Here is a 27,349-nt window from a genome sequence, read left to right as displayed (position 1 = left end):
CTCGACTTCTGTCCTATTTCAATTGCTCTCTTGTTACATACACTGCCATGCAAAAGTATTCACACCCCTTGTATTTGTTCACATTTTATTGTGTTACAAAGAGGGATTAAAATGTATTTAATTGTAATTCTTTTGTCAACATTACTACAACAAAATACTCCAATGTCAAAGTGGAATATCTTAATTAAAAAAAATATATAAATTTAAAAAATCATAACTAAAATATAGTCGTTGCATAAGGATTCAGCCCCTTTGTTTAGGCAAACCTAAATTAGTTCAAGAGTAAAATGAGGCTTAATAAATCACATAATAAGTTACATGGCCTCAGTCTGTGTGAAATAATAGGGGTTGACATGATGTTTGAATGACTTAACCTTCCTCTGTCCCCCATACATACATCTTTAACGTCCCTCAGTCAAGTATTGAATTTTGGGCACAGATTCAACTACAAAGACCTTTTTGAAAGCCTCATAAAGATGGGCAGTGATTGGTGGATGGGTAACAATAACAAATCAGAAATGGAATATCTCTTTAAAGCATGGTCAGGTTAATAATTATGCTGTTAATAATTATGCTGTGAATGATGTATTAAACCACCCAGACACATCAAAGATACAGTCGTCCTTCTGATCTGAGCTGCTGGACAGGAATTAAACTGCTCAGGAATGTTACTATGAGGATATTGGTGATTTTAAAACAGCCACAAAGTTCCATGTCTGTGATGGGAGAAAACTGAGGATGGATCAACAACATTGTACTGACTCCACAATAATGAGTGAAAAAAATACAAATATAGAGAATATCCCAAAACATGCATATTGTACACAACAAGGCACTAAAGTAATACTGAAAAAATGAAAAAATAACAGTTTTGGCCTAAATGCAGAGCCTTATGTTTGGGGCAAATCACTGAGTAACTGACTCTTTATTTTCCCACATTGTGGTGGCTGCATCATTGAATGGCTATGCTTTGACCGGCAAATACTGGAGAGTTTTTCAGGATTAAAATACATGGGATGGAGCTAAGCACAGGCAAAATCCTAGAAGAATACCTGCTTCAGTCTCCTTTACACCAGAGACTCTGAGAGGAATTCACATTTCAGAAGGAGACTAACCAACAACACAAGGCCAAACAACCCAAGGAGCTGCTTACCAAGAAGTCAGTGAATGTTCCTGAGTGGCCAAGTTACAGTTTTGACTTAAATCTGCTAGAAAAGCTATGGCAAGAATTGAAAATCACATGTGATCACATGCGATTTGATGTGAAGTTAATGTGATAACATGTGACATGTGAAGCAACATGTGATAACATAAAGCTACACGTGACAACATGTGAGAACATGATCTCATGTGAATTAAATGTAACATGGGGATGCAACATCTCAACATGTGATACATGAAGCTATACGTGACAACATGTGAGCCTTTGAAAATAAAATCTTGTGAAATAAATGAAAAAGAAATGTGACAACATGGGGATGCAAAATGTCAACATGTCATACCATGACACTACACGTGACACCATTTGAGCACTTGAAAACCCAGGTGTCTTAAATGTCAATTACAATATTTTAGGGGTGTGCAGGAGAGTCTAAAGATGAGGAAAGTGATGTGTTCATGGTGGTTGTGAGGAACTGTGAGGGGAAATGGGAATCGTGGTCTGTTGCACCAGTCCTGTTCCTAGGGGACGGTTGTCTAGGGCAAGGACTGGGATGGGGGGTTGGAAAGGAACTAGAGGAATGCGCAATGATAAGGCCACTGACCGGTCTAGGAAATTGCCTGCAGCACCTGAGTCCACTAGGGCAGGACTCAGTGGGGGGCCAGGATAGTCAGGGAAGGTGACAGGGAGGAGGACGGGCTGGGTGGGTGGACAGAGAGGAGCAAGGCATGTCCACGCCTACCTGGGAAGGTGACAGGGAGGAGGACGGGCTGGGTGGACAGAGAGGAGCAAGGCATGTCCATGCCTACCTGGGAAGGTGCAGGAGCCCTCCTCGGCCTGTCGCTTCCTCGTCTGGTTCTCCTTCTGTGTCAGGTGTTCCAGGGGTGCTCCCCGCAGTAGGAGCAGAGACCCTGTTGACGGCGGCGTTGACGTTCCTCAGGGGGAAGGTGCGTCGTGCCCACCTCCATGGACTCAGTCACGCTGGAGGTTCCTGGGAGAGACCCGAACCCCCGGGATGGGCAACGACGGGCACGCATGAGAGTATCCAGGCGGATGGCCATGGCCATTTCCGAAACGTAGCAATGTTCAAGACATGGATTTCATGTTGTAATGTTAACAAGGTACCAAAAAGTAGTTCGAATGAATGTTTTCATTTTATTATCTAAACAAAACGTGTTTAATTTTTATTAACCTTTATATAACTAGGCAAGTCAGTGAAGAACATATTCTTATTCACAATGATGGCCTACTCCGGCCAAAACCGGATGACGCTGGGCCAATTGTGCACCGCCCTATGGGACTCCCAATCATAGCCGGATGTGATACAGCCTGGATTCGAACCAGGTGCAATAGTGACACCTCTTGCACTGAGACGCAGTGCCTTAGAGTGCCACTCAGGAGTTTAAAAAGTGAAATGGTTGTGGAAATCAGCCTTGTTTGCATAGTGATGACGAAGAGAACGTAATTTAGGCTGTAATGATCTCCAAAATTCTAATCATTAGGTCATCACACCGTTGATATAGCAACGGATGCTAATAGTTTATCGAATCCCATTGTGACGTAGAGGGGGACACTATTTGGCATGACAGGGCCCCATGCAACTCTCCACATATATCCACCTCAAGCTGGTCACAGGGAGCCTTTGGCCATTCCACTGGTGTCAGGGGTGCAGGAGTGGTTCTGCCTGATTTCCCACTCATCGGGCATGCTGTGCAGTCCTTCACAAGTCCTCAATATCACTGTCAATATTTCGCTACCAGACCGTGTCCCCGCGCCTTTGCTTCCCCTTAAAGATGCCCAGGTGCCGCTCATGTGTCATGCGAAGCGCCCGCACTTTCAGGACCTCTGGAATCAGGGTGCGATGTCCTCTGGTGATGCAAACTTCCACCCAGCACGAGACCTCATCTCTCGCGCTGTAGAATGGCAGTAATGCAGTGCTAAACAAAACTGTGGCCACCAGACAGATTTTGACAACAATGCTAAAAAAATGACAGATAAATTCAAAATGAGAGGCTTCAAGGACAAACCTCTTGATGCTGCAATGATAAAAATATCTCAAAAACCAGGAGAGGAATTGCTAAAAACAATGCAAAAAAAGAAAGTGTTCGGAGAAAATGAAAGAAATCCTGAAAAAACACTGGCTTTCTGCAATTAGACAAAAAACAAATGCACACCTCTTCAAGGAACCCCCACTGGTGGTCTATAAGCGTGGTCCCAATATTGGAGATAGCATGGTGAGATCTGATCTGTCCCCTGAGCCCACTCAGACACTCTTGACACCCATTCCAAATGGGAACTACAAAATGTGGCTCATGCCAACAGTGCAATAGCACTATAAAAACATCCTTCAGACACCCACATACAGGTCAAAAAATCACTGTTAGGGGTATCATCTCATGCAAGACAAAGGGAGTAATCTATCTCATAACCCATTCATGTGGGAAAGCCTGCGTAGGACAAACGAAAAGACAATTAAAACAACGCATAGCTGAACACCACAGCTCAATCAGGTGTAAGAACATTGACTATCCAGTAGCAGTTGAAGCGAACCATCCTATCTCCTCCCTCAAATACACAGGCATTGAGCACGCTGCACTACCAAGCAAAGGAGGTAACATCGAGATCCAACTACTACAAAGGGAGGCTTACTGGATATTCTTTCTAAACACATTCTGGTCTGGTGGTCTGAATATTGACTTTGATCTCAGGCCCTTCTTGTGAACAAGTCTTATCAATGGACATATTATTTCTACAGCATATCAGCAGACACCCAATATGTTCCCCCTGTTATTGATGCTTATTATTATGGTTGAACCAAAAGATTACATGTAACAAAAAATAATAGGAAATAGGAAACAATTAAATATATATGTGAAATTGAATTAAACAATAATGTATGTTGATGTTAATATTATGTACAATATTTAATTGTGTTACCATATGATAACACTTGCCTATTATTTTCAATATGCTACAAAAACATTTTTTTAACAGTTTCACTCAATCAATTCTAATTCTGCCACGACTTCCACCGAAGGTGGCTCACCTGCCTGTTCGGGCGGCGCTCGGTGGTCGTCGTCACCGGTCTACTAGCTGCCACAGCTGCCACATCCCCATCAGAACCAAACATAGACCCGTTTAACTGAAAACAAACACCTTGTAGCCTCAAAACATGGTTAACTAGAATTTTTACATAATGGATGGCCAGACCTTGTATCTGGGCTCCCGCGTGGCGCAGTGGTTTAAGGCACTGCATCTCAGTGCAAGAGGTGTCAGTCCCTGGTTTGATTCCAGGCTGTATCACATCTGGCCGTGATTGGGAGTCCCATAGGGCAGCGCACAATTGTCCCAGCATCGTCTGGGTTTGGCCTGGGTATGTCATCATTGTAAATAAGAATTTATTCTTAACTGACTTGCCTAGTTAAATAAAAGTTTAAAAAATGTATTAAAAAATCCAGGAAATTGATCCGAGGCCTTTGGGGCCCACCAATCTGGATGAAACTTGATATATGGCATCTATGGACAAGTGTCTTTCAACGCAATATTTTACAGACTAGTATTTCAAACAACTGACCAAAAACATTAATGTGGGCATGGTCTGGAACATAAATGCACATAAATCAGACACAGATATTTGTATTGTAACTAAACTTGGTGCACATGTTCCAAACCCTGTCAAGACTCCACATATGCAAGTTTTCAAATTGACCACACGGTGGCGCTACAACGGGAACATATTTATATCTCTTGATCTGTTGAAATTGAAAATTGATCTGTTGAAAACCTCTGTGGTTATTGTGTTGTGTTCATGTGTTTCGCGTTTGAGGTCTGGATTGTGATTCCTAGGATTTTTGTGTGGTGTCAAAATCTGACTAATTGTTGTGACTACTTATTTTGCTATTTTTTTCTGTTATTCAAAAGGTGGAGAGATGGAGAGACGGAGAAGTTTGTCATAAGGTGGCTGTAGCTTGTACCAGAAAGAGAAATGAGAGGACCAAACACAGTAAGGAAAGGGCGGATAGATCCAGGGAGACATAGACACATTTACATACACACGTACATGTAAGGGATAAACACTGAAGCTTTGTACACTATATGGAAATAATGGACGACTTGGTACTGCCCGATTTGATTCGTTCCAGATAATGTGCGGAGCAGAGGCGTTTATCCCGCTTACACCACAGTTGCCAAAGAAAACAAGCACACATTTACTGGTAAAGATGACATGTTTTCATTGAGATTGAAGTTTTGATAAGCAATTTCATACTATTTCATCCTTCCATTAAACCTGCTTGTTGGTTTGTTGACTTTGTTGACCCTCAATTTTAGCTTTGTTCTAAATGTTGTAATCTATTTTTTTGCAATTGAAGAATATTAGTTTGAGAACATATCAGTGGTGATGGAATGTTGTTGGTAGTACTATTTTTTACCTTGTAAAGCCCTGTTTTTAAGCGATCTTGTGAATTAATATAAATAATTGTCAACATTGAGAATGCTGTATATACAGTACTGTAGCCAGTGATTAGGACATATATATACTGTAATGGTGATATTTTGTTGTGCCGTTGTTAACCTTGCATATTCTTGTCATTTTCAATGATTTCCAATGATTTGTAAATTGGCCATTAAACAAGTGTATAACTTCTAGTAAATCATTTATGTGGGGATTGTGCCCTGTTGATATTTTACTTTAATCTCAACCATTGATATGGCTTCAACAACTGGTGAAAATAAGCAGTAACCAATATCACCAGAAGGCTGCACTGTCTACAGAAAGTATAACACCTTCATTCCACTGTTATTCTGCTGAACAGTACGATGAAAGGAAAGGAATGAAGGTCAACTAGACCTTGAGTCTGCACATGCGTTGTAGTACAAACAACGCAAAATCCACCTAAGTGTTAAACCCGTATGTTCAATATATATCTTAACCTGCAGTACCTTCCTAACGTCACCCGCTGGCACTTCTATTACCTACAGTATGGAACTTAAACATACAAATGTGTCTCTGCCATGCCATTTGACAAAAGCGTGAAGCAATAGTAAGGTCTCAACACAAAGGGCACTTTCCCTTGGTTGGTGTCCTGGAATGTGTCAGGTTCTTAACTGTTAATCCCTAAAACTCCTGTTGGGGCAAAGCTGCTTTCAGGGCGACCTGTCTGCCTGCACCACATGCATGCTGGTTAAACATGCTAATAACACATTCCCCTGACTCAGACTCAGCTGGGTCCACCCATTGGGACACATTTGGCCGAGCTGGTTTTGTAACCAGCAATGTTGCCTTCTTATAGTCCTCTTTGACAGATTACAGTTTTTTCCAACTGCTTACACAAGTTTTCAAAACTGTCTCCTTTTTTTTCAAAACTCTACACACAATTCCCAAAACTGCACACACAAAATGCTAAATGCCTCACATCTCCTTCAAAATGTAACACTGCATTCAAAATGCCATAAACACATGTCAGAATGAAGCATTTGCATCAAATGACAAACACTGCTTTCATAATAGTACATTTTTGGATATACCATGTAAACACTGTTGTTCTAAATCTTAAGCTCTTTGGTCTTTCATAGGCTTATATCTATATTTCAATACAATGTTTTACAGTGAAAGTAATCTGCTGAGCGGGGTAACAAGTACACTGTAAACACCAATACAATGTAGAAACAGAAAATATTTATTAGGCCAAACATTACTGTTGTATACAGTAGCATACAACAAAACCATAAACATATGTAAACCAAAAGTATATTCTTTAGAATAGAGTAAAGAACACAATTTGTGTGTGTGGGGTCCCGGGGGGTCAGTCCAGGAATTGGTAGGGGGGGAATCACCAGTGCTAAGCTCCGCTTCATCTCTTCTCCGGCCTGAGTCTGGCCACAATACTTCGTCCACATCACAGGATACGTTTTCTCTTGCCAAAAATTGAGGGAAGTATCTCCTAGCATGGCGTATCCAACCTTGGACAGAGGCAACCTCTATGTCCCCACATAGACCATATTTATAATTGCAGTCTCTTGTACATCTGTAAACAAGCGTCCTCGTCCTCCATGATGTCTTTGCCTTTCCACTCTGTACAGAATTCAAACACAGTATGTGTTCAGCATAGGAACTGTAAACAATGTACAAAAAAATGTAGTACAGCATGATAACCAACCTCATTCATTCAATGCAGTGCAGTAAATGGATGGCTTAAAGTTACAAATGTTTATGCAATACTATGCAGTCGTACGTATTTTACAGTACATTGCTGTAATGCTAAAATAGTCATTAGATAGTTGCATACCTGTTCTCATTTCTGAAGGTTCGAATTATGGACGCCACTGTAAATCGACTCAAGTTGGGCTGGACTCTCAGTCCAGCCTCTCTCATGGTCAAACCGTGGTTGATCACATGATCAACAAGTTTTGCCCCTAATCTCATCAGAGATGGCTCTCCTTCCTTCTCTTCTTTGCCCTCGTCCTCTTCCTCTCCCTCCTACTCCTCTTGCTCTCTGTCCATTGTTGGCGTCCATTGTTCAAAACAGGTAATCTGACCTTTGACCTATTTATAGGCCTATACTACAGTAAAGCAGTGATTGGTTAGTGATCAGTTAAGCTATTAGTGTTTGCACATGTGAGGAGTGTGTGTGTGACCTGGTGAATAAGTGTAGCATTTTGATTGGTTGTGTTTGGAAAAGGAAAGCAAGTCACTTCCTGTTCGATTTTTGTGTTTCAGGTAGATAATTGTGTGTAGTGTTTTGAAAAAAGTGTTTTATGCAATTGACTACTGATCAAATGCTGAGAAATAGCTTATGGTTTTGGATATTTGGTGTGTAGTTTTGCACTTTGAGTGAGAGGTTTCAAAAATCGTGTGACATGAAAAGATTTTGTATGTAAGCAGTTGGAAAAAACTGTAAATGCTTAACACGTGCAGCTGAGGTTTTGGTGGTGTACAAAACCTGCAGCCTGCACTTACAGGTGCCCCCAAGGACCCTTAGGGGTGCACCCAGAAAGGGTTTGGCACCCAGAAAGGTTGGTTTGAGGAAAGCAGGCTGTTTGAGAAAGGGAGATGCTGTGCAGCCTCTCAAGAGGTAACTAAGTTGATTTGTGTGTGTCGCTCTCCCCCTCTCTCTCTCTCTCTCTCTCTCTCTCTCTCTAGCTCTATCTCCACACTCTCTCCACTTGTTTCTATTTAGGCATGTGTGTGGAATAGAAATGTTCCAGGCCTTTTGTTAGGCCGGTCCTCAGTACCTCCACTGCCACCCGCTCATATAATAGGAGCTCAGGCTCAGGCTCAGGCTCAGGGGGCAGAGAGTAGGAGGGGAAAGGTCTGCCACCATAATCAAGGAGGGAAAGAGGCGGGAGACTCTGGGATACAGAGGAGGAGAGAGGAGCCCCAACTCAGGTCAGGTACTTTAACATTTATCCAGTGAGGTTCTGTGTGTGTGTGTGTGTGTGTGTGTGTGTGTGTGTGTGTGTGTGTGTGTGTGTGTGTGTGTGTGTGTGTGTGTGTGTGTGTGTGTGTGTGTGTGTGTGTGTGTGTGTGTGTGTGTGTGTGTGTGTGTGTGTGTGTGTTTTGGGGGTACTTGATGGATTCTGACTCTGCTATTATGAGACTTCAGGTTGGAGTGCTGAGAATTTGGGAGGGGAGAGAGAATTAGCCAGGCTAAATCTGGGGGGGGATTATCAGAAAACAGAAAAAGTGCTAGTTCCTTTGTCCAGCTATGCTCCCTGATCCACCATCTAACTCATGTACATATTTGCATTGTGTTGGCCTGTGTTTCCTATTGTTGCTAGCATTTAAATGAAGCCAGAATCATCTTTGTCATCTCAGAACATGGATTTGATTTCCAGTACCTGACAGTAACTGTGCCGAGGTGTTTGTGAATAGCCACTTTTGGATTCTCATACTCCAGAGGTAAGTTATTAAGTCAGTATTTTCTTACTCATATTACCATGCTCAGTTTGGGGCTAATTACGGTGGTGTAGGCTCTTGATGTGTGTGTAAAGAATCAAAAGTGTTTAGTTGGGTCTACTCTTTATAAAACTATTTGTTGAATGGTTTAAAATCCATTGAAAGCTGCTTTCAATTCATGTTGGCTCTGAACAAGTCTTGACTGAGCTTGTTTTGCCACGGAAAGTGAAAACGACCGAGGGAAAGTAAAATGGAAAATAAATGGAAAGGAACATGGAAGAACCTCAAAGAACATTGCCTTTTCAAGATCATGTAACATCAAACATAACATCAAAATGCATCTTATATTTCTGCCCTTACAGAAAAAGACACATTATTTCACTTGTTGAAAGTCACATGATTTCACATTAACTTCACATAAGATCACGTGATCACATGAAAACATGTTTTTGGAACACTTCACGTGTTCACGTGTGAAATTCCTGTGTTTTTTGCATAAGGGTGAGCAAGCTGAGAGGCAGTGGGCTGTCCTGTATCTGACTAGATAGAATGGGTGATCCAGCGGAGGACAGAGGGAAGCTGACCAGCCAACAGGAGCTGTGTGTTTCTGACAAGCAGGCCACCAAACGCCCCTGCTGTTCCACACTCAAGGTGCTTAATAATGCTTTAAAATGCACACAAATTAATGTGCATGCACTCTGTCTGCACACGTATCCACGCATGTGCACACACACAGACAGATGTGCGAAATATATGCACTCACGTCATTCCCATGGGTACACATTGGCACGCACATAAGCATGCACACACACACACGTTGACAAACAAACATTGGCAAGCACATAGATCCGGAGAAACACACACTAATGTTCTCTCCTTTGTGTTTGTCAGCTGTTCATCGTGGCCCTGTCATTCGCCTACTTCTCCAAGGTTCTGTCAGGGACCTACATGAAGAGTGCCATCACTCAGATAGAGAGACGCTTTGACCTGTCCAGCTCTCTCATCGGACTCATAGACGGCAGCTTCGAGATGGGTATCAACAATAACATTAAGTTGCTTGAGAATTCATGTAGTAAAAACTAGATCTTCACTACAGACTACAGGGTGGTCCATTTTTGTTGTGATTCAGTCAGTTTGCTCTCAATACTGTTCCGTTTTGTAGTTGTTCCTATTAATTAATTAACTGGCAGTTTGTCCACACCTCTACTGTCAAACCCCTAACATTGTTTTATGTGCTGCTATGTTGTGGTAGCCTGGAACCCAAACTGTTATGCTATTTTTAGTTGGAAAAAAAAACAGAGCTTAAATTTGCATTTCCAGGCTACTGTAGTATTGTGGTTTCTTGCAGGTAACCTGCTGTTCCTGGCTGTGGTCAGCCATTTTGGCGCAAAGCTGCACCGGCCCAGGCTCATTGCTGTGGGCTGTTTCCTCATGGCTGTAGGATCATTCCTCACAGGCCTGCCACACTTCTTCATGGGACGGTAAAACAATTGAAATACTGGTTAAACTTATATTGTCGAGATACTCCTATACGGATGATAGTTTCACTTTAGAAATAAAGAAATGTATGCAGTTGCTGATTCATCTCGGTTAACTAAGAACTAAAGTATTGCGTAATTGGTCAGCTGCTTGATTGTGTTATGGAGCTATACATGTTAACAGATTAACAGATTCTTTAAGAAGGAGCATAATCGGAATGAGGAGCTCCACCTTCTCTCTTTACAAGTCCAAGTCAACGGGCCAAATGTCCCGTCCCCCCCCTTTCGAAATTGGAAATCTGCGAACACACTAAATAACCAGTAACAACAAAAACCCAGAAACTACTGCTGCTCGTTAGCCTATGCATCCCATTCCTTCCTCACGGGTTCTACGTAATCAGTTGTGTTTACGTAGATCTGTCCATGAAAGATTAGTTGTTGATCAGCATCTCATCTCAACGAATCACATCTTTGTTACACTTAAACTTGAATCCGTATTCATCACAAGGCCCGTAGAACATGACATGACTACTAACTGGTCTGTCTCTTCTACAGCTACACATTTGACACAGTCATCCAAGGCTCAATGAATGACAGTGTCAGTATAACTCCATGTCTGGACCTTCTAAATCAGACAGACATCCCTGAGATCCAGAGGGAGACACCTTCGGACATCAACACAGGTACCAATCACAGAGAAACATCTTCACCTGTTTGTACAGCAGGAGTCTCGATTGGCCTGACTTGTCAAAGGCTGAACCAGCATGAGACTTTACTTACAATGCTATTTCTGCAGGCCCTACAGATGCCCTATTGGCTTCATAGGGAACCATGGTGCAGCGTATAAGTTGTACATACCTGTCATACCTGATAGAGGAGTTATACTGTGCACCTGTGTGTCTCTGTATGATTCCCTCTGTAGACTGTGTGAGGGACTCCAGCTCTCACATGTGGATTTATGTGTTTCTGGGAAACGCTCTGAGGGGGATAGGAGAGACCCCCGTCACCCCACTAGGCATCTCCTACATCGACGACTTCGCTAAAGCTGAAAACTCTGCTTTTTACATTGGTGCGTTAATTTGACTCGCAGCAGAGCAGAAGCCACTGTGTGTGTGTGTGTGTGTGTGTGTGTGTGTGTGTGTGTGTGTGTGTGTGTGTGTGTGTGTGTGTGTGTGTGTGTGTGTGTGTGTGTGTGTGTGTGTGTGTGTGTGTGTGTATGTGTGTGTGTGTGTGTGTGTGTGTGTGTGTGTGTGTGTGTGTGTTAACCGTAAAATGAGTGTGTGTCATGTATTGTAAATATGTCATGACTAGGTTTCGCATTTATTGAAAGTTCCAGGAATTTTACAACCCTAGTTGTGACATATGTACAGTAACTGAGTAGATCGGGCTGTAGGCCTAACTGTGTGTTTTATGATTGACAGCATGTCTACAGACCATCACACTGCTAGGTCCCATGTTCGGTTTCCTGCTGGGGTCGTTGTGTGCCAGTCTCTATGTAGACATTGGATATGTCGATCTGGGTAAGAGAATCACATACTGTACACATTATTGTGTTAGGGTCCATTCTACTAAGCAATGTATATTAATTTTGGATCCAAATGAATTCAAAACCACTCAAAAATACGAAAATAATTCCCTTTATGTTATTTGTATTCTCAGTATAGTATGTGTATCAGTGCTTATGATAGAGATGTTTCTCACATCTTCCAGAGACTGTGACCATCACTCCCAAGGATGCCCGCTGGGTGGGGGCCTGGTGGCTGGGTTTCCTGGTCTCCTCTGTCATCATGCTCCTGTCAGGCATCCCCTTCTGGTTTCTGCCCCGCTCGCTGCCAAAGCAGGGAGAGGAGAACAAGCTGCCCCCTAGCAGCCCTACTCATGATGGGACAGAGAACAACAACGCCACCTCACATCAGGCCATGACACTGGCTGAAATTGCAAAAGGTGGTCCGTCTTTCATTGGCGATTTTCAGATAGCTTATGAATAGAGCCCAGTCACTCAGGTCAAGTGAACAAGAAAAATGCCTGTCCCTATTTATGTACAGGAAGTAGAATTCTGTGCCTATCTTTTATGATGGACATTTATATTCCAATACAGGAACCATACATGATATACAGGGCCCTCTAACTGTAAATAATAAAGACTCAAAGCATTCACATAACCCAAACCAGAACAAGTAACTGTGTTGTATGTTTTTCTCGTGTATCTTCAGGTTTCATACCGTCACTGAAGAAGCTGCTGAGCACACCAGCGTACTTTCTGCTTCTGTGTGGCAGCCTTCTGAAGTTCAACTCCTTCATTGGCCTGCTCACGTTCAAAGCCAAGTACATGGAACAGCAGTTTGGCCAATCAGCAGCCAGAGCCAACTTCCTCATTGGTTAGATACTGTAGCTACATGTTTCTCAATCAGCTACCGTCTTTATAAACCAACTGTGGCCCCTCCGTCACGTTTCTTTCTGCTTCGTTTTCATTGTAAAGACAAACTCTATTGGTTGGATTGGACCTGAGGTTTGGGTCAAAGACAGAGAGATAAGGGCTGCGTTTTAGACAGGCAGCCCAAATTATATTTTTTCCACTAATTGGTCTTTTTGACCAATCACATCAGATATTTTCACATCAGATATTTTTCAGATTTGATCTGATTGATCAAAAGACCAATTGAATTGGGCTGCCTGTCTAAACAAAGCCATAGAAACCTGGACATGCTCCAACTGAAATGTTCCCTCATGTCAGCATTGATGTTGAATGGCATTAAATAAATAAAAAATGTTCTCTCTTGTCCCCTGTAGGTTTGTTGTGACTGAGTAGAAAAGAAACTCCAGTACACTGGTGATCTAATGCATCTTTAGATGCAGTATATATATTTTTCTGATAACACTATAGATGGAAGTATTACTTTTCCAGGTGTGTTGAACCTGCCTGTGGTTGCCGTGGGGATATTCCTGGGCGGTCTACTGATGAAGAGGTATAAGCTTGGTGTTGTGTCTGGAGCCCAGCTGTCTTTCGTCACGTCCTTCATGGCCTACCTCCTCCTCCTTCTGCAGTTTGGCACTAAGTGTGACAACGTTCAGGTGGCTGGGCTGACCGTGTCCTACAATGGGTAAATATGACATCTGATTGGTTGGTTGGTTGGTTGGTTGGTTGGTTGGTAGGTAGGTAGGTTGATTCATTCATTCAATCATTGAGTTAATTCATTTATATAAAAACAAAAAAAGTTTTAATCAGTGGAATATGAGGGAGAGTGAGACCAAAACACACATGGGCTTGTGCCGGGGCTCCCTCTTGTGGGAATATACAGAATGGTTGTTACTGAGCCAGGATCCCTGGCTGTTGTGTCACTGTGCCTATGTCATTGATAGTTCAGTAACAATTATTTAAACATCATTATGATTGGCACCCATTTTCTCTGTCCCCCAGGACCCCTGGTGTAGTGTACAACGGCAACCTGTGGTCAGAGTGTAACAGAGACTGCTCCTGCTTGGCTGGGGAGTGGGACCCTGTGTGTTCAGACAACGGCATCACGTACACCTCCCCCTGCCTCGCAGGCTGCTCCAGCTCTACAGGATACGGCAAGAACACGGTACAAATACTATTAATGTACTGAGTGTACAAAACCTTCACAGGGATGCTGGCCCATGTTGACTCCAATGCTTCCCACAGTTGGGTCAAGTTGGCTATGTCCTTTGTCTTGATGCACACGGGAAACTGTTGAGCGTAAAAAACCCAGCAGTGTGTCAGTTCTTAACAAAAACTGGTGCCCATGGCACCTACTACCATACCCCGTTGAAAGGCACTTAAATAGGTTCTCCCTCTGACACACATACGCAATCCATGTCTCAATTGTCTCAAGGCATACAATAATTTTTTTAACCCCTTCATCTACACTGATTGAAGTGGATTTAACAATGACATCCATAAAGGATAATAGCTTTCACCTGGATTCACATGGTCAGTATATGTTATGGAAAGAGCATGTTTAATGTGTTGTGCACTCAGTGTAACTCATTGGCATTGAAAAAAGTTATTTTCAACAATTACCTTGGGCCTTCTTGTATGCCTTATCTCCCACCCGGGACGAAGAGGACTAAGTAATTGCTGATTGGCAATCAAGTATTATTTTGATGTACGGAAAAAAAGATGTTATTCAATTCCCATGTAGAGAAAGTTCAACACAAACACAGGATATGGGGTTAACGTGGTATTACATCATTACATACTAGGCCCTACTGCCCTGAGACAAGGCTGTAGACTCCTGTGGCTTTGACAGTCGTGTCAAAGAGCAAATACTTTACCAGATCAGAGCATTGGAAGTCCCTCAGGATAACCCTAACCCTTAGACATGGGTTTGGTGAGTCTACAGCACAGGTGGTTGGTGGCACCTAAATTGAGGAGGACGGGCTCCTGGTAATGGCTGGAACGGAATGCCATTCCATTCGCTCCGTTCAAGACGTTATTATGAGCCGTCCTCCCCTCAGCTGCCTCCTTCGGTTTACAGCCATGTTTTGTCTATTGTTTGAACTACAAGGTGTAAAATAATTGACAGTATGTGCTCTTATCTCCAGTGAACTATGTTGACACTGTGAAATAGTAGAAAAGTATGTGATATGTGCACTCCCATAATTGCAATAAGAGTACAGCGTCAGTCATCATCTAACTGCGAAATTATCAGCAAACTGTAAAGATAATAAATAGGTTATAAAATAGTGAAAAGAACAGCTATATACTGTATATAGAGAGAGAGAGATTATAGACCATAACAGAGAAACTATAACTACTGTATTTGTTGTTGTTCTACAAGGTATTCCACAACTGTAGCTGTGTGTTGTCCTCCTCTGCACCAGAGGGCAGCATGTCAGTAATATTAGGCCAGTGTCCTCGCAGCAGAGAGTGCAGCCGCAGCTTCACTTCCTACATGGCTGTGTCCGTACTCAGCTCCTTTATCAACTCCCTTGGGACCACGCCTGGATACATGGTCATCATACGGTCAGTCGCCATGTTCCATTACTTGTGTGACCAACCGGGGTTGGAACCTGGGACACCTGCTGCCACAAGACTGTGTTAGACTGTGTATGTGATGTGTGATGTGTGTTTGTAGGTGCATCAAGCCCGAGCTAAAATCCCTGGCGTTAGGTATCCAAACTTTGGTGATGAGAACCCTAGGTAAGTCTTCATTTTCTCTGTTGTACGTAAAGACCCCTTGATATCATAGAGGTCCTTAATACAGCGTACTGAACTCTGATCTCTTTGTAGGGGGTATTCCAGCACCAGTGTACTTCGGGGCTTTGATTGACTCAACATGTTTGAGGTGGGGGATCAAGAAATGCGGGGGCAGAGGTGCCTGTCGAATGTATGACTCTGATATGTACAGGTAAGTTCATTGTGTGTGTGTGGGCTCACGCCAATGTGTGCGTGCGTCCATGTGTGTGTGCATACTCTGAGGTGTGTTTGAATATGAATGAGCAGCAGTGTTGTGATGTGTCCTATCCCATCCTTGCAGGGTGATCTTCCTTGGCCTCATCACATGTCTCAGTGGCTCCTCCTACTTTTTCATCATCGCAGTCATTGCCCTGCTGAGGATACAGTTTAGGAAGGAGGGGGACACCACAACGGGACAGCCCCCACACTCATCGCTAGAGATCGAACTTCAGACTCCCCCAAAAACCACTGAACCCCTCAACACACCGAAGGAAATTGAGGTGCACACCCCTAAAGAGGGAGAAAGAGAGGGAGAGCCGGAACAGGATAACTCCCTCCAAACTCAAAAAGACACAGAGGTGGAGGAGGAACTATCCAACACCCAAGTAGAGAGAACGAGTGACCTCAGTCTAACTCGCAGCCAGAAAGAGGAGGTGGAAGAGGTGTTCAGTAGAAGAGAGGAGGATGTTACTCCAGATGCCATCCCTCCTGCTCCTGTGAGCAAGGAAGAAGAGAAGCCTTCTGATCAGGCCAACGAGCAGGCGGATGGAGAGGTCATAGTGATTCACACCCACAGAGAGAAAGACAACCCACACAACCTCTTGGCTGAGATGAACCACACAGAGGTAGAGGTAGAGGGCCTTCAGGGCTAGCCAGTCAGCCTGCCTGCTCCTCAAGTCAATTGTATTTAAATTCATGTTCATTAAAGATTTGTACTCAAGAATTGAAATGTGCCATTTACTTAAAATTATACATTTTTACTGTCTGCAACCCTTAAGAAGCAGGGTGAGTCTGGGTCTCCCTTTTACTGGGCAAACACAACTTGCATATCATCATAGACCAGGCCGAAACGTTAACCTTGCTTGAATAAAACAATGCATTTTGATTAAAGTATTTGGTTGCACCTCAACGTTGGTTGAGCACCCTCCATTTTTTGGGCAAATAATACTGTAATAAATAAAAATGTAATAAGTAAATTATTAAAAGCATTAAAATTGCAATTGGGATGTTTCCCACTTATTTACACAACCTACTCCACACTTGCAAAGTGAAAGTTTATAGACATTTTCTGAAATGAATTAAGTAGTAAACAGAAGAAAAGCAGAATTGAAGCCAATTATAATGCAAATAATTTAATGGTCTATGGATCAATTCATTTCTGAAAGTCTGATGAATAATTCATATTGTTACTCCTCTTCCTTGTGGCAGGAGCAGCAGCACACTGCCCTCCAATTTTTTATTTTTTTTATTTAAAAAAATGAAAAATTGCCGGACTGCCCCTTTCCTCGCGCTGCATGGAAAATCCAGGGTGACATCTGGGGTGACCACAGCAACAGAAAGGGAAAAAAGAGGGACAGAATGTAAACAAATGCAAACTGTAGGTTCTAAACTCTGGCCAGTTGAAAGGTTCTACCAAGATGTCATGACAAACGGCACCTGTCAGAGTGCTCTCTGTAAGTGTTACTCACCTGCTTGGATGTCAGCTGGCAGAGTGGCGAAGACAGCCATCGTGAGAGTCTTTTCTTCAGGTGTGACATCCACAACCTCCAAGAGGGAAGAGATGGGCTCTGCCTCTGTGTTAGGGGCAATGTCCACAACCTTTAGGTGCGAACAAGCCATGTCTGCCTCTGTGTTAGGGGGGTTTACAACAACCTCCAGGTAGGAAGAGACAGGTTCTGCCTCTGTGTTAGGGGCAATGTCCACAACCTCCAGGTGGGAAGAAGCCTGGTCTGCCTCTGTGTTAGGGGTGACAACAACAATCCTGATAGGCATATGTCAGAGTGCTCTCTATCAGTGCTACTCACCGGCTTGGATATCAGCTGGTAGTGTGGTGGAAACGTCCACCGCGAGGACAGGGGGGACTGGTAGGGTGGCTGCAGTGGGCTGGAAGCAGCTCTGCACCTCGTCCGCCACAAAGGCACAGACAGAGCTCATTAAAAAAGGCAGTGAGTGGAGAAGGACTGACTGATTCTCCCAAGGATCGACCGCACAGAGTCAAAAGCAGCAGCCCGGGAGAAAGGGATTTGGGAGGAAGGGGCCTTCAACATAGTGGAGAGCTTCCCCCCTCTGGCTGCCACTGTGCACACGGCCATCCTGCTTAGGAGGATAGACTGCTCTGAATGGCCTTCCTCTGGCTGAAGCCACAGTGCCAGGAGGAGCCTGGGCACCACCTCCACCACCACTTGTGATGGGCTGAGCAGGTTGATACCGGCTCATTGGACAGCTCGCACGGAATGCTCGTCACAGCTTTCTCCACAATGCTGTGGACCTTAGGGTCGCTGAAATCAACAAAAAGGAGAAGACAAAGCTAAACGACGTGCAATGTGCACAGAGGACACTGCCCTAGTCTTTTTCTGCATAGCTCCAGATGTGTAGATGAATGGAGCAAGCCGTTTGCAGGGCAGTACATGGAACACATGTCAGCTGGAGAGGTGGGGTGCATGGAGCGGTGGAGCTTGCAGAAAGCCTCGTGCTCTAAATCCTTCATTATTAGGCAAGTGTTCACTTCCCAGGCCTGCCGTAGGAAACAGGTAGTCCCATTAGTGTAATTTCACAACAGATCTATTCTGCTGTAATAACTAGTTGTTGAAAGGCTAGAAAAGAGCTCACTGGCTTGTAGTATGTCTCTAACTCTCATTCTCTTACCAGCCGAGCGAGGTCGTTCACCTCCTCCAGGGTTTCCTTCCACACCCTTTAAATAAAACACAGAAAAATTAAACTTTCCTGACTTCCTATTGTTCTGTTGTTTATTTTGGCAAAGAGGGTGAGTGCTGATGTGGTACTCACCTCTCCCTAAGGGATTTTTTGCCCAGAGATACCAGCCAGTCGCTCCGTGGTGACATGGGGCGGGACCTGACCTTGACTCAGGAGCAACAGATAGTGAACCATGAGCTTCTTTTGCAAGATGAGGTAAGCTGTGAGAACGTGCCACGAAATAACATATAATGTGCTTTCAGAAGGGCCTCTCACAACATTTCACAACTGCTCATGCCTCACAATTTGCAAGTGATATTTAGAACTCTTATGTCACGACTTCTGCCGAAGTCGATGCCTCTCCTTGTTCGGGCGGTGCTCGGCAGTCGACGTCACCGGTCTTCTAGCCATCATTGATCCATTTATCATTTTCCATTGGTTTTGTCTTGTCTTCCTACAGACCTGGTTCCAATCCCATTCATTACATGTTGTGTATTTAACCCTCTGTTTCCCCTCATGTCCTTGTCAGAGATTGTTTGTTTGTATATTTGTGTATTATGTATTGGTGCGCGACTGGTTCTTGTACCCACTTTTATTTTATCTTGTATTTTTGATTATGGAGTTTTGTCAAGTCTATTAAACGATTCAATTTATACCAAGTTCGATTCTCCTGCGCCTGACTTCCCTGCCACCTACACACACGACATTACATCTTATGACCACCTTCTCTAAACTGCCTTGAAATAAAACTTGTTTTGGGATGAATCGATCTCTTTTTTGCTGTTTTTCCTGTTTTTGTGGGATGAATCTTACCTGTTTCTTATAATATGTTGCCTCCCAGCAGGCCTGCAGAGTCTGAAAATAAAGGCTGCTTCTACAGAATTCCTTTGAAGAGAATAAAAATAATGATGCTTTATTAGGCACATTATGCACAGGCATTTACAGTATGCTAAAAATCAATAACTCCTAAGATTACCTTAATGGGACCATCCGGAATGCTCCCACCCCTATTCATGGTTAGATGGAGAAGAAATGCAGCACTATAGATATACGGGACGCTCTAGAGATAACAGGAACGACTTAAAGATGCAAATGATCAATGACTGTGGAGTTATCCAATATGCTACACTGAGAATTGAGTTGTAGGCGATGTTTGGCGCAAAATGTAATGTTTACATTCTATTATTATGGAATGTGTAGAACCTGTATAAATGGGTTTGCTCCTATGTCTTTTTTCGTGAAAGATTAAGCTCTTTGTCGTAACGTGATTTATTCATTAAATGTGAAGACTGTTATATTATCAAATCAGTTCTCGGTGTAATTATTCTGTGATTAAACTAATCACAGAGTATTTTATAGAGTTACAATTTCCCGAATTTAATTCTTCAGATATTTTATTATCTTATCGATTACAGTCTACTATTGATGTATTATTACCTCATCAGTCTCATTCTTGAATATCGCGAACCCTTGGATATCTGCACGAACCCTGACATAAATCAGCGATATACAAATTGGCTTAATTATTTAATTACTAACTTAATTATTTTTACTAACTTACTAATCAATCACAGAATTACATAAACACACACACAGTAGCTCATACATTGGTTACTAACATGACACAAAGAAAAGTCCCTAGTAGACGAAACCGATATGATGTCTTAGTAGACAAAGGAAAGGGGTGGGGACAGCTCAAGAGTGGGAAATTCAGAGTGGATACTACACTCATGGAAATGCTAATACTTTGAACATGAACAACCGCTCATTTGAAAAGAAAATGCAATTTACATATTTACGAGTGTATGTCTTTGTTGTCCCTCTCTGCGATTGCCGGTCCGTCTGCTGAATAGTCAGTAAACAGAAAGTCTCTGGTTTGTCCACCAGAGATGAAAGTCTTTCGTAGTTGTAGCTTGTTATTATGGGTACATCAGAGTCCCATTCGGTCGTTCGACCGATTGCGTTTACCAGACTAATGTACTCAAACAGCTGCAGCCTGAATAATTGGTCTTTAGTTTGTAGATTTCTTAGCCATTTCAACGTGGGAACTCCCATCCCTGCATTTTAGTAGAAAAGGGGGCGTTCCATGACGCTGTGTAATGTCTGTGATCACGAGGGCGTGGCCACTGATTGATCCTAAGTTACTATGAAAAACAATTCTCACTTAGAAGACTAAGATCACATTGTTAACGTTCCTAAAGTATTCCTATACTCAATCATTTATTTTATACAACATTCAGATACAAACCCCATAATTGAGAAGTGTATACAAACAAAGAAACAGTAATGCGTGTCTCCTGTCCCTCATGAGGTCACCAAATGAAACAAACTCGACATGACTGTTCCTTAAGTGTCCACAGACCACTCCAACTGCTTGGAATACAGAGATACTGTTCAATTATTCAGCCTTTTGATGTCCAAGTGTCGCTCTGTGTCCACAGTCACATTCCAATCTCGATACTACAGAGCCCAGAAGCAGAGTATTTTACAAATGCCATAAAGCAGCCCCTTCCACCTCTGGGGGTGAGAGAGGGCGCTGTAGAGAGTACCCACTGTAACCTGATCCTTCAGTTCTTCACAGCAGAGTTATGACATGAGTATATGAGGAAGTTGGAGCCCGTTCCGATTCATGACTGTAATGAACACAATGGGAGACAGAGAGCTGGTTTCAAGCGCAGGGCGCAGCAGGTGTTTATTTGTAAAGGACCTCAAGAGGAGGCAGGTAGCTGGGTCCAGGGGCAGGCAGGAGGTGTCGTGGAAATTTTCTCTATTTACCAAATCATGAGCGCAAACCACACACAAGTCAGAGTTAGTTATCAAAGTCCATCTTTAATTATATGAGCTCTATCACAACCCTGTGACTCTCAGATCAATTCAGTGTCTATCAATGAATTCTCTGAGAGCCCCCTCTACATTGCAACTGAGATCCTTTAATAGCAAAGAACACACATAGTCAGACAGCATAGACATAATAAATCGTTCAGCTTTGTCTCCTTACTCAAACCCAGAACCATAAACCAATCCTCCATATCAACAGGCATATATCACATTGTCATTTAGATACAACCAATTCTAAATACAACCAATCCTGGACAAGATCACGGGGAGCATAGAATGATTCCAGACACTGCCATCCTCCTCTCCCCGATGGGAAAAGTAGGGAGTGACTGGCACACAGACACAGTGGAGCAAAAGATATGTTTACACATGATGACACCTTGACCTCTCCCCTCTCTGCGGCCCATGCAACTTAGTCTTGACATAGAACAGATAACTGCCAATGGCCGCCACTATAGTACAACAAAATACATTCTTATGAGAAATAACTCATAAGCATATCATGAAAATAAAACATCTTATCTATGTTACCCACCAATTCTGATTATTCCCCAACAGAGGTCATACACAGGGGGTCCAAAAAGGCAATAGTACAGGCAGGGAAAAGGCTAGTAATGTCGTCCGGGAAATCAGGCAATAGGTTGATTACAGGAAATCCAATAGGTTAAAGTACAGACAGGGAATAGGCAAAAGGCGCCGTTAGTGAGGCAGGCAAAAACTATCATACACGGGAGGTTTAAATTACGGGAACAACCAGAGCTCTGAATAGAAATGTGTCACAAAACAAACAATAGCTCACAATGATGGGGTGCAAAGAACTGAACTAAATAGTGTGTGATATTGACATACAGGTGTGTGAGCAAGTGATCAGAATTCAGGTGATTGGGATCTGGGGCCGGATTCACAAAACCTTCTTTAATTATGAAGAAATGTCTTCTTAACTGCCATTAACAAAGTTGCTATTCCTCAATAAAGGTCTTGAAAATATTTTTAAGGTTTTTCCTAAGTATCTTCCTGATAAAAAAGTTAAGAAGAAATGGGATTATTGAAAATAATGCTTTAGGATTCCTTCTTGAAAATGTACTTAACTTTAGGACAGCTAAACCCTTGTCTTGAGACGAATGGATACTTTTGTAAACATTTAACATTTTCTTGCACCACAGACACAGTTGGCTACCGGATATTTAAATACAGCAAGAAAACAAATTAAACGTGCATTATCTGGCTAGTGTTAGGGTTGCGTCAATTCGAATCTGGTATCAAAACAAGTATGACACTGAGTCACTGATTGTATACTATGTACTTTTATTTGCTAAGCAATCAATGGTAAATGCAATTTTCGTATATACGGGTTCGCTGTAACACCACGCAGGGCAGTACAGAGAACTAGTCAACACACTAATATTTTTTTCTGAAATACTCTGACAAAAGTAGTTCCTGCTTCTGAGCTGGCCTGTCACAGAGTAGAGACTCACCCAGCCTATTGTTGGCGCACAGGCTGGTCCCAGCCCCCCAGGCGCTCCAGTTGATAGATGTAACTGTTGCTGTGTAGAATATCTATGTGCTCATACTCTTGATACAGTTATCACACATCTGGCTCCTGTTATCTAACAAAAGACCGTTTGTTCTCGCAACACTATGTTCTGTATGTGCCCCCAACAATTCATGATAACTGCCTACACACAAGGCCAGCCACAGCCTTTCCGCTAGTCACACCATATGTTGCAAAATGTTACTTCTAACACACACAGACACCCTCATGATAGGCCAAGCATATTTTCAAACCTCACACTAGCTAGTAATCAACAATATATTACAATATTCTAGAAGTGTTAAATAGCTTGCGTTATCTTGTTAATTTGCAAAGAAGAACTTGGCTAACGTTGTCCCTGTCTTTTGCCATACCCCCGACGGCAGAGACAGACTCGGCCACTCTCGCCCATCCTCTCTTTTTGGTCTCTACAGTGACCCCGCAGTTATCAAGTCTCCGCAATAGCAATCTTTTCCTTGCTGCTATTTCCTCCACCATCACTTCAAGCTCTTGTTTGTTTTTACCGTGCTTTCCTTGGTTATCCATTTTTTGATATTGATGTACAGTAGCTAACGTTAGTCTGGCTACAATGTGTGAAAAATTACGTTTTTTTGTATGTGTATAAAGGGATCGCAAGCCAACTAAAAAAGATATTCTCGAGACAAAAAGCAAAAAAATGAATGCAATAAAATGTAAATATCAACACTTTATTATAGTGGGCCACATCCTATCATCCCTGTCACATAGGCGTATTTATTAGTTTCAAGCACGTCACTAATGTCAATGCCACATAAGAAGATATTTTACGAAGTTCCTAAGAAAACTACGAATTCCTAAGAACATTTTGAGGAATTGCAATTACGAACTATCTTGTGAACTTCTTATTTTTTGTCTTAAGCAGCTTCTTAATTTTTTTTGTAAGTAATGTTTTGTGAATCCGGCCCCTGTAGAATGAGCGCGTTCAGGGTATCTATGTGTTTGAGAACTTGAGCTGGAAAGTGGGCTGGAAAGTGAGCTGCGTTCAGGGGATATACTTGTTTGAGAGTGTGAGTTGGAAGCAGATGTTAAAATGACACGTTTATCCAGGTGCATGTTGCCTAGACCTACTAATCCAACAGTGCAACAATATTCCAACAAGTGAAATATTATTATTTTTGATATATTCCAATACAAATCTTGTCACGCCCTGGTCTAAGTATTTTGTGTTTTTCTTCATGTATTGGGTCAGGCCAGGGTGTGGCATGGGGTTTTTGTATTGTGGTGTGTTTTGTCTTGGGGTTTTGGTGTGTATGTATTGGGATTGTAGCTAGTGGGGTTATCTAGCAAAGTCTATGGCTGTCTGGAGTGGTTCTCAATCAGAGGTAATTGTTTATCGTTGTCTCTGATTGGGAACCATATTTAGGCAGCCATATTCTTTGAGTTTGTCGTGGGTGATTGTCCTTAGTGTCTTCGTTCCTGTCGCTGTGTTAGTTGACACATGTATAGGCTGTTTCGGTTTTCGTTACGTTTATTTGTTTTGTAGTGTTTGTATTGATTCGTGTTTACGTTTTGTTGATTAAACATGGATCACAATCTACACGCTGCATTTTGGTCCGACTATCCTTCACACCTAGAAAACCGTAACAGAATCACCCACCACCAACGGACCAAGCAGCGTGTCAACAGGCAGGAGCAGCCCAAAGAGGAGATGCGCTATAAGGATTTCTGGACATGGGAAGAAATCCTAAACGGAGAAGGACCCTGGGCTCAGCCTGGAGAATATCGCCGCCCCAAAGAAGAACTGGAGGCGGTGAAAGCGGAGAGGCGCCGGTATGAGGAGGCAGCACGGCGACTCGGAAGGAAGCCTGAGAGTCAGCCCCAGAAATTTCTTGGGGGGGGGCTCAGGGAGAGTGTGGCAGAGTCAGGAGTCAGACCTGAGCCAACTCTCCCTGTTTATCGTGAGGAGCCAAGGAGGAGACCAGAACCAGAGCCGGTGTTGGAGGTGAGCGAAACAGAGACTGTGAAGGAGTTAATGGGGAAATTGGAGGAGAGAGAAATGAGGGAGTTGCTGTGTTGGTGCTTTTTGCATGGAATTCGCCCGATGGAACGTGTCGGGGATTTGATGGCACCTGGGTTAGCGCTCCATACTCGTCCTGAGGTGCGTGTTAGTTGGCTGGTGAAGTTGGTGCCAGCCTCACGCACCAGGCCTCCTGTGCACATCCCTAGCCTTGCACGTCCTGTGCCAGCACTGCTCTCAAGATCTCCAGTACGCCTTCACGGTCTAGCCCATCCTGTGCCACCTCCACACTCCAGCCCTCCGGTAGCAGCTCCCCGCACCAGGCTTCCTGTGCATGTTCTCGGTTCAGTACCACCAGTACCAGCACCACGCATCAGGCCTACAGTGCGCCTCGCCTCTCCAGCGCTGCCGGAGCCTTTCTCCTCTCCTGCGCTGCCGGAGTCTCCCGTCTGTTCAGCGCTGCCGGAGCCTTTCTCCTCTACAGCGCTGCTGGAGTCTCCCGCCTGTTCAGCGCAGCCAGAGCCTTTCTCCTCTACAGCGCTGCTGGAGTCTCCCGCCTGTTCAGCGCAGCCAGAGCTGCCAGCCTGCATGGAGCAGCCAGAGCTGCCAGCCGGCATGGAGCAGCCAGAGCTGCCAGCCGGCATGGAGCAGCCAGAGCTGTCAGCCGGCATGGAGCAGCCAGAGCTGTCAGTCTGCATAGAGCAGCCAGAGCTGTCAGTCTGCAAGGAGCTGTCAGTCTGCACGGAGCTGTCAGTCTGCACGGAGCTGTCAGTCTGCAAGGAGCTGTCAGTCTGCAAGGAGCTGTCAGTCTGCAAGGAGCTGTCAGTCTGCAAGGAGCTGTCAGTCTGCAAGGAGCTGCCAGTCTGCACGGAGCTGTCAGTCTGCACGGAGCTGCCAGTCTGCAAGGAGCTGCCAGTCTGTAAGGAGCTGCCAGTCTGCAAGGAGCTGCCAGTCTGCACGGAGCCGCCAGAGCTGCCAGTCTGTAAGAAGCCGCCAGAGCTGTCAGCCTACATGGAGCAGCCAGAGCCGCCAGTCAGCGTGGAGCAGCCAGAGCCGCCAGTCACCATGGAGCAGCCAGATCTTTCAGTCTGCCAGGATCCGCCAGTCGGCCAGACTCTTCCAGATCTGCCAGTCAGCCAGACTCTTCCAGATCTGCCAGTCAACCAGACTCTTCCAGATCCGCCAGTCAGCCGGGATCTGCCAGAACTGCCAGTCGGCCAGGATCTGCCAGTCGGCCAGGATCTGCCAGTCGGCCAGGATCCGCCAGTCGGCCAGGATCCGCCAGTCGGCCAGGATCTGCCAGTCAGCCAGGATCTGCCAGTCAGCCAGGATCTGCTGAAACCACCAGCCAGCCAGGATCTGGTAGATCTACCTACCTGCCTGAGCTTCCTCTCACTCCTGAGCTTCCTCTCACTCCTGAGCTTCCTCTCACTCCTGAGCTTTCTCTCACTCCCGAGCTTTCTCTCACTCCCGAGCTTTCTCTCACTTCCGAGCTTCAAGGAGCTGCCAGTCTGCACGGAGCCGCCAGAGCTGCCAGTCTGTAAGAAGCTGCCAGAGCTGTCAGCCTACATGGAGCAGCCAGAGCCGCCAGTCAGCGTGGAGCAGCCAGAGCCGCCAGTCAGCATGGAGCAGCCAGATCTTTCAGTCTGCCAGGATCTGCCAATTCCCCTCAGTCCCGAGCTGCCTCAGTCCCGAACTGTCCTTCAGTCCCGATCTGCTCCTCAGTCCAGTGGGTTTCTGGGTGAGGACTACTAGGCCATGGTCGGCGGCGAGGGTGGACTATCCAGGGACGCGAGGACAGGGGACTAAGACATTGACTGAGTGGGTTCCACGTCCCGCGCCGGAGCTGCCACCATGGACAGACGCCCACCCGGACCCTCCCTCTAGTGTTGAGAGGTGCGTTCGGGAGTCCGCACCTTAGGGGGGTTCTGTCACGCCCTGGTCTAAGTATTTTGTGTTTTTCTTCATGTATTGGGTCAGGCCAGGGTGTGGCATGGGGTTTTTGTATTGTGTTGTGTTTTGTCTTGTGGTTTTGGTGTGTATGTATTGGGATTGTAGCTAGTGGGGTTATCTAGCAAAGTCTATGGCTGTCTGGAGTGGTTCTCAATCAGAGGCTGGTGTTTATCGTTGTCTCTGATTGGGAACCATATTTAGGCAGCCATATTCTTTGAGTTTGTCGTGGGTGATTGTCCTTAGTGTCTTCGTTCCTGTCGCTGTGTTAGTTGACACAAGTATAGGCTGTTTCGGTTTTCGTTACGTTTATTTGTTTTGTAGTGTTTGTATTGATTCGTGTTTACGTTTTGTTGATTAAACATGTTTCGCAATCTACACGCTGCATTT

General features: G+C 44.1%; 1 protein-coding gene across 2 annotated transcripts; it reads left to right on the top strand.

Annotated features, from left to right (window-relative positions):
- The first annotated feature begins 4,960 nt into the window (after window positions 1-4,960).
- LOC112214413 (solute carrier organic anion transporter family member 1C1) lies at window positions 4,961-16,916 on the top strand. Of its 2 annotated transcripts, XM_042298154.1 has the most exons (17): window positions 4,961-5,162; window positions 8,301-8,546; window positions 8,976-9,059; window positions 9,557-9,707; window positions 9,948-10,089; window positions 10,405-10,537; window positions 11,090-11,217; window positions 11,457-11,603; window positions 11,956-12,054; window positions 12,245-12,478; window positions 12,748-12,912; window positions 13,440-13,635; window positions 13,953-14,115; window positions 15,334-15,518; window positions 15,631-15,695; window positions 15,786-15,903; window positions 16,033-16,916. In XM_042298154.1, exons 4-17 carry the CDS (start codon window positions 9,606-9,608, stop codon window positions 16,601-16,603), a joined length of 2,448 nt encoding a protein of 815 aa, XP_042154088.1. In that variant the 5' UTR covers window positions 4,961-5,162; window positions 8,301-8,546; window positions 8,976-9,059; window positions 9,557-9,605; the 3' UTR covers window positions 16,604-16,916. The 2 variants fall into 2 exon arrangements, with proteins under 2 accessions (XP_042154088.1, XP_042154089.1); XM_042298155.1 differs by lacking the exons at window positions 4,961-5,162; window positions 8,301-8,546 and having other exon boundaries at window positions 8,664-9,059.
- Window positions 16,917-27,349: the final 10,433 nt, after the last annotated feature.

This window comes from Oncorhynchus tshawytscha, linkage group LG15 (genome assembly GCF_018296145.1).
Source record: "Oncorhynchus tshawytscha isolate Ot180627B linkage group LG15, Otsh_v2.0, whole genome shotgun sequence".
In the NCBI taxonomy this organism is placed as follows: Eukaryota; Metazoa; Chordata; class Actinopteri; order Salmoniformes; family Salmonidae; genus Oncorhynchus; species Oncorhynchus tshawytscha.
This window is presented reverse-complemented; position numbering and strand designations above follow the sequence as displayed.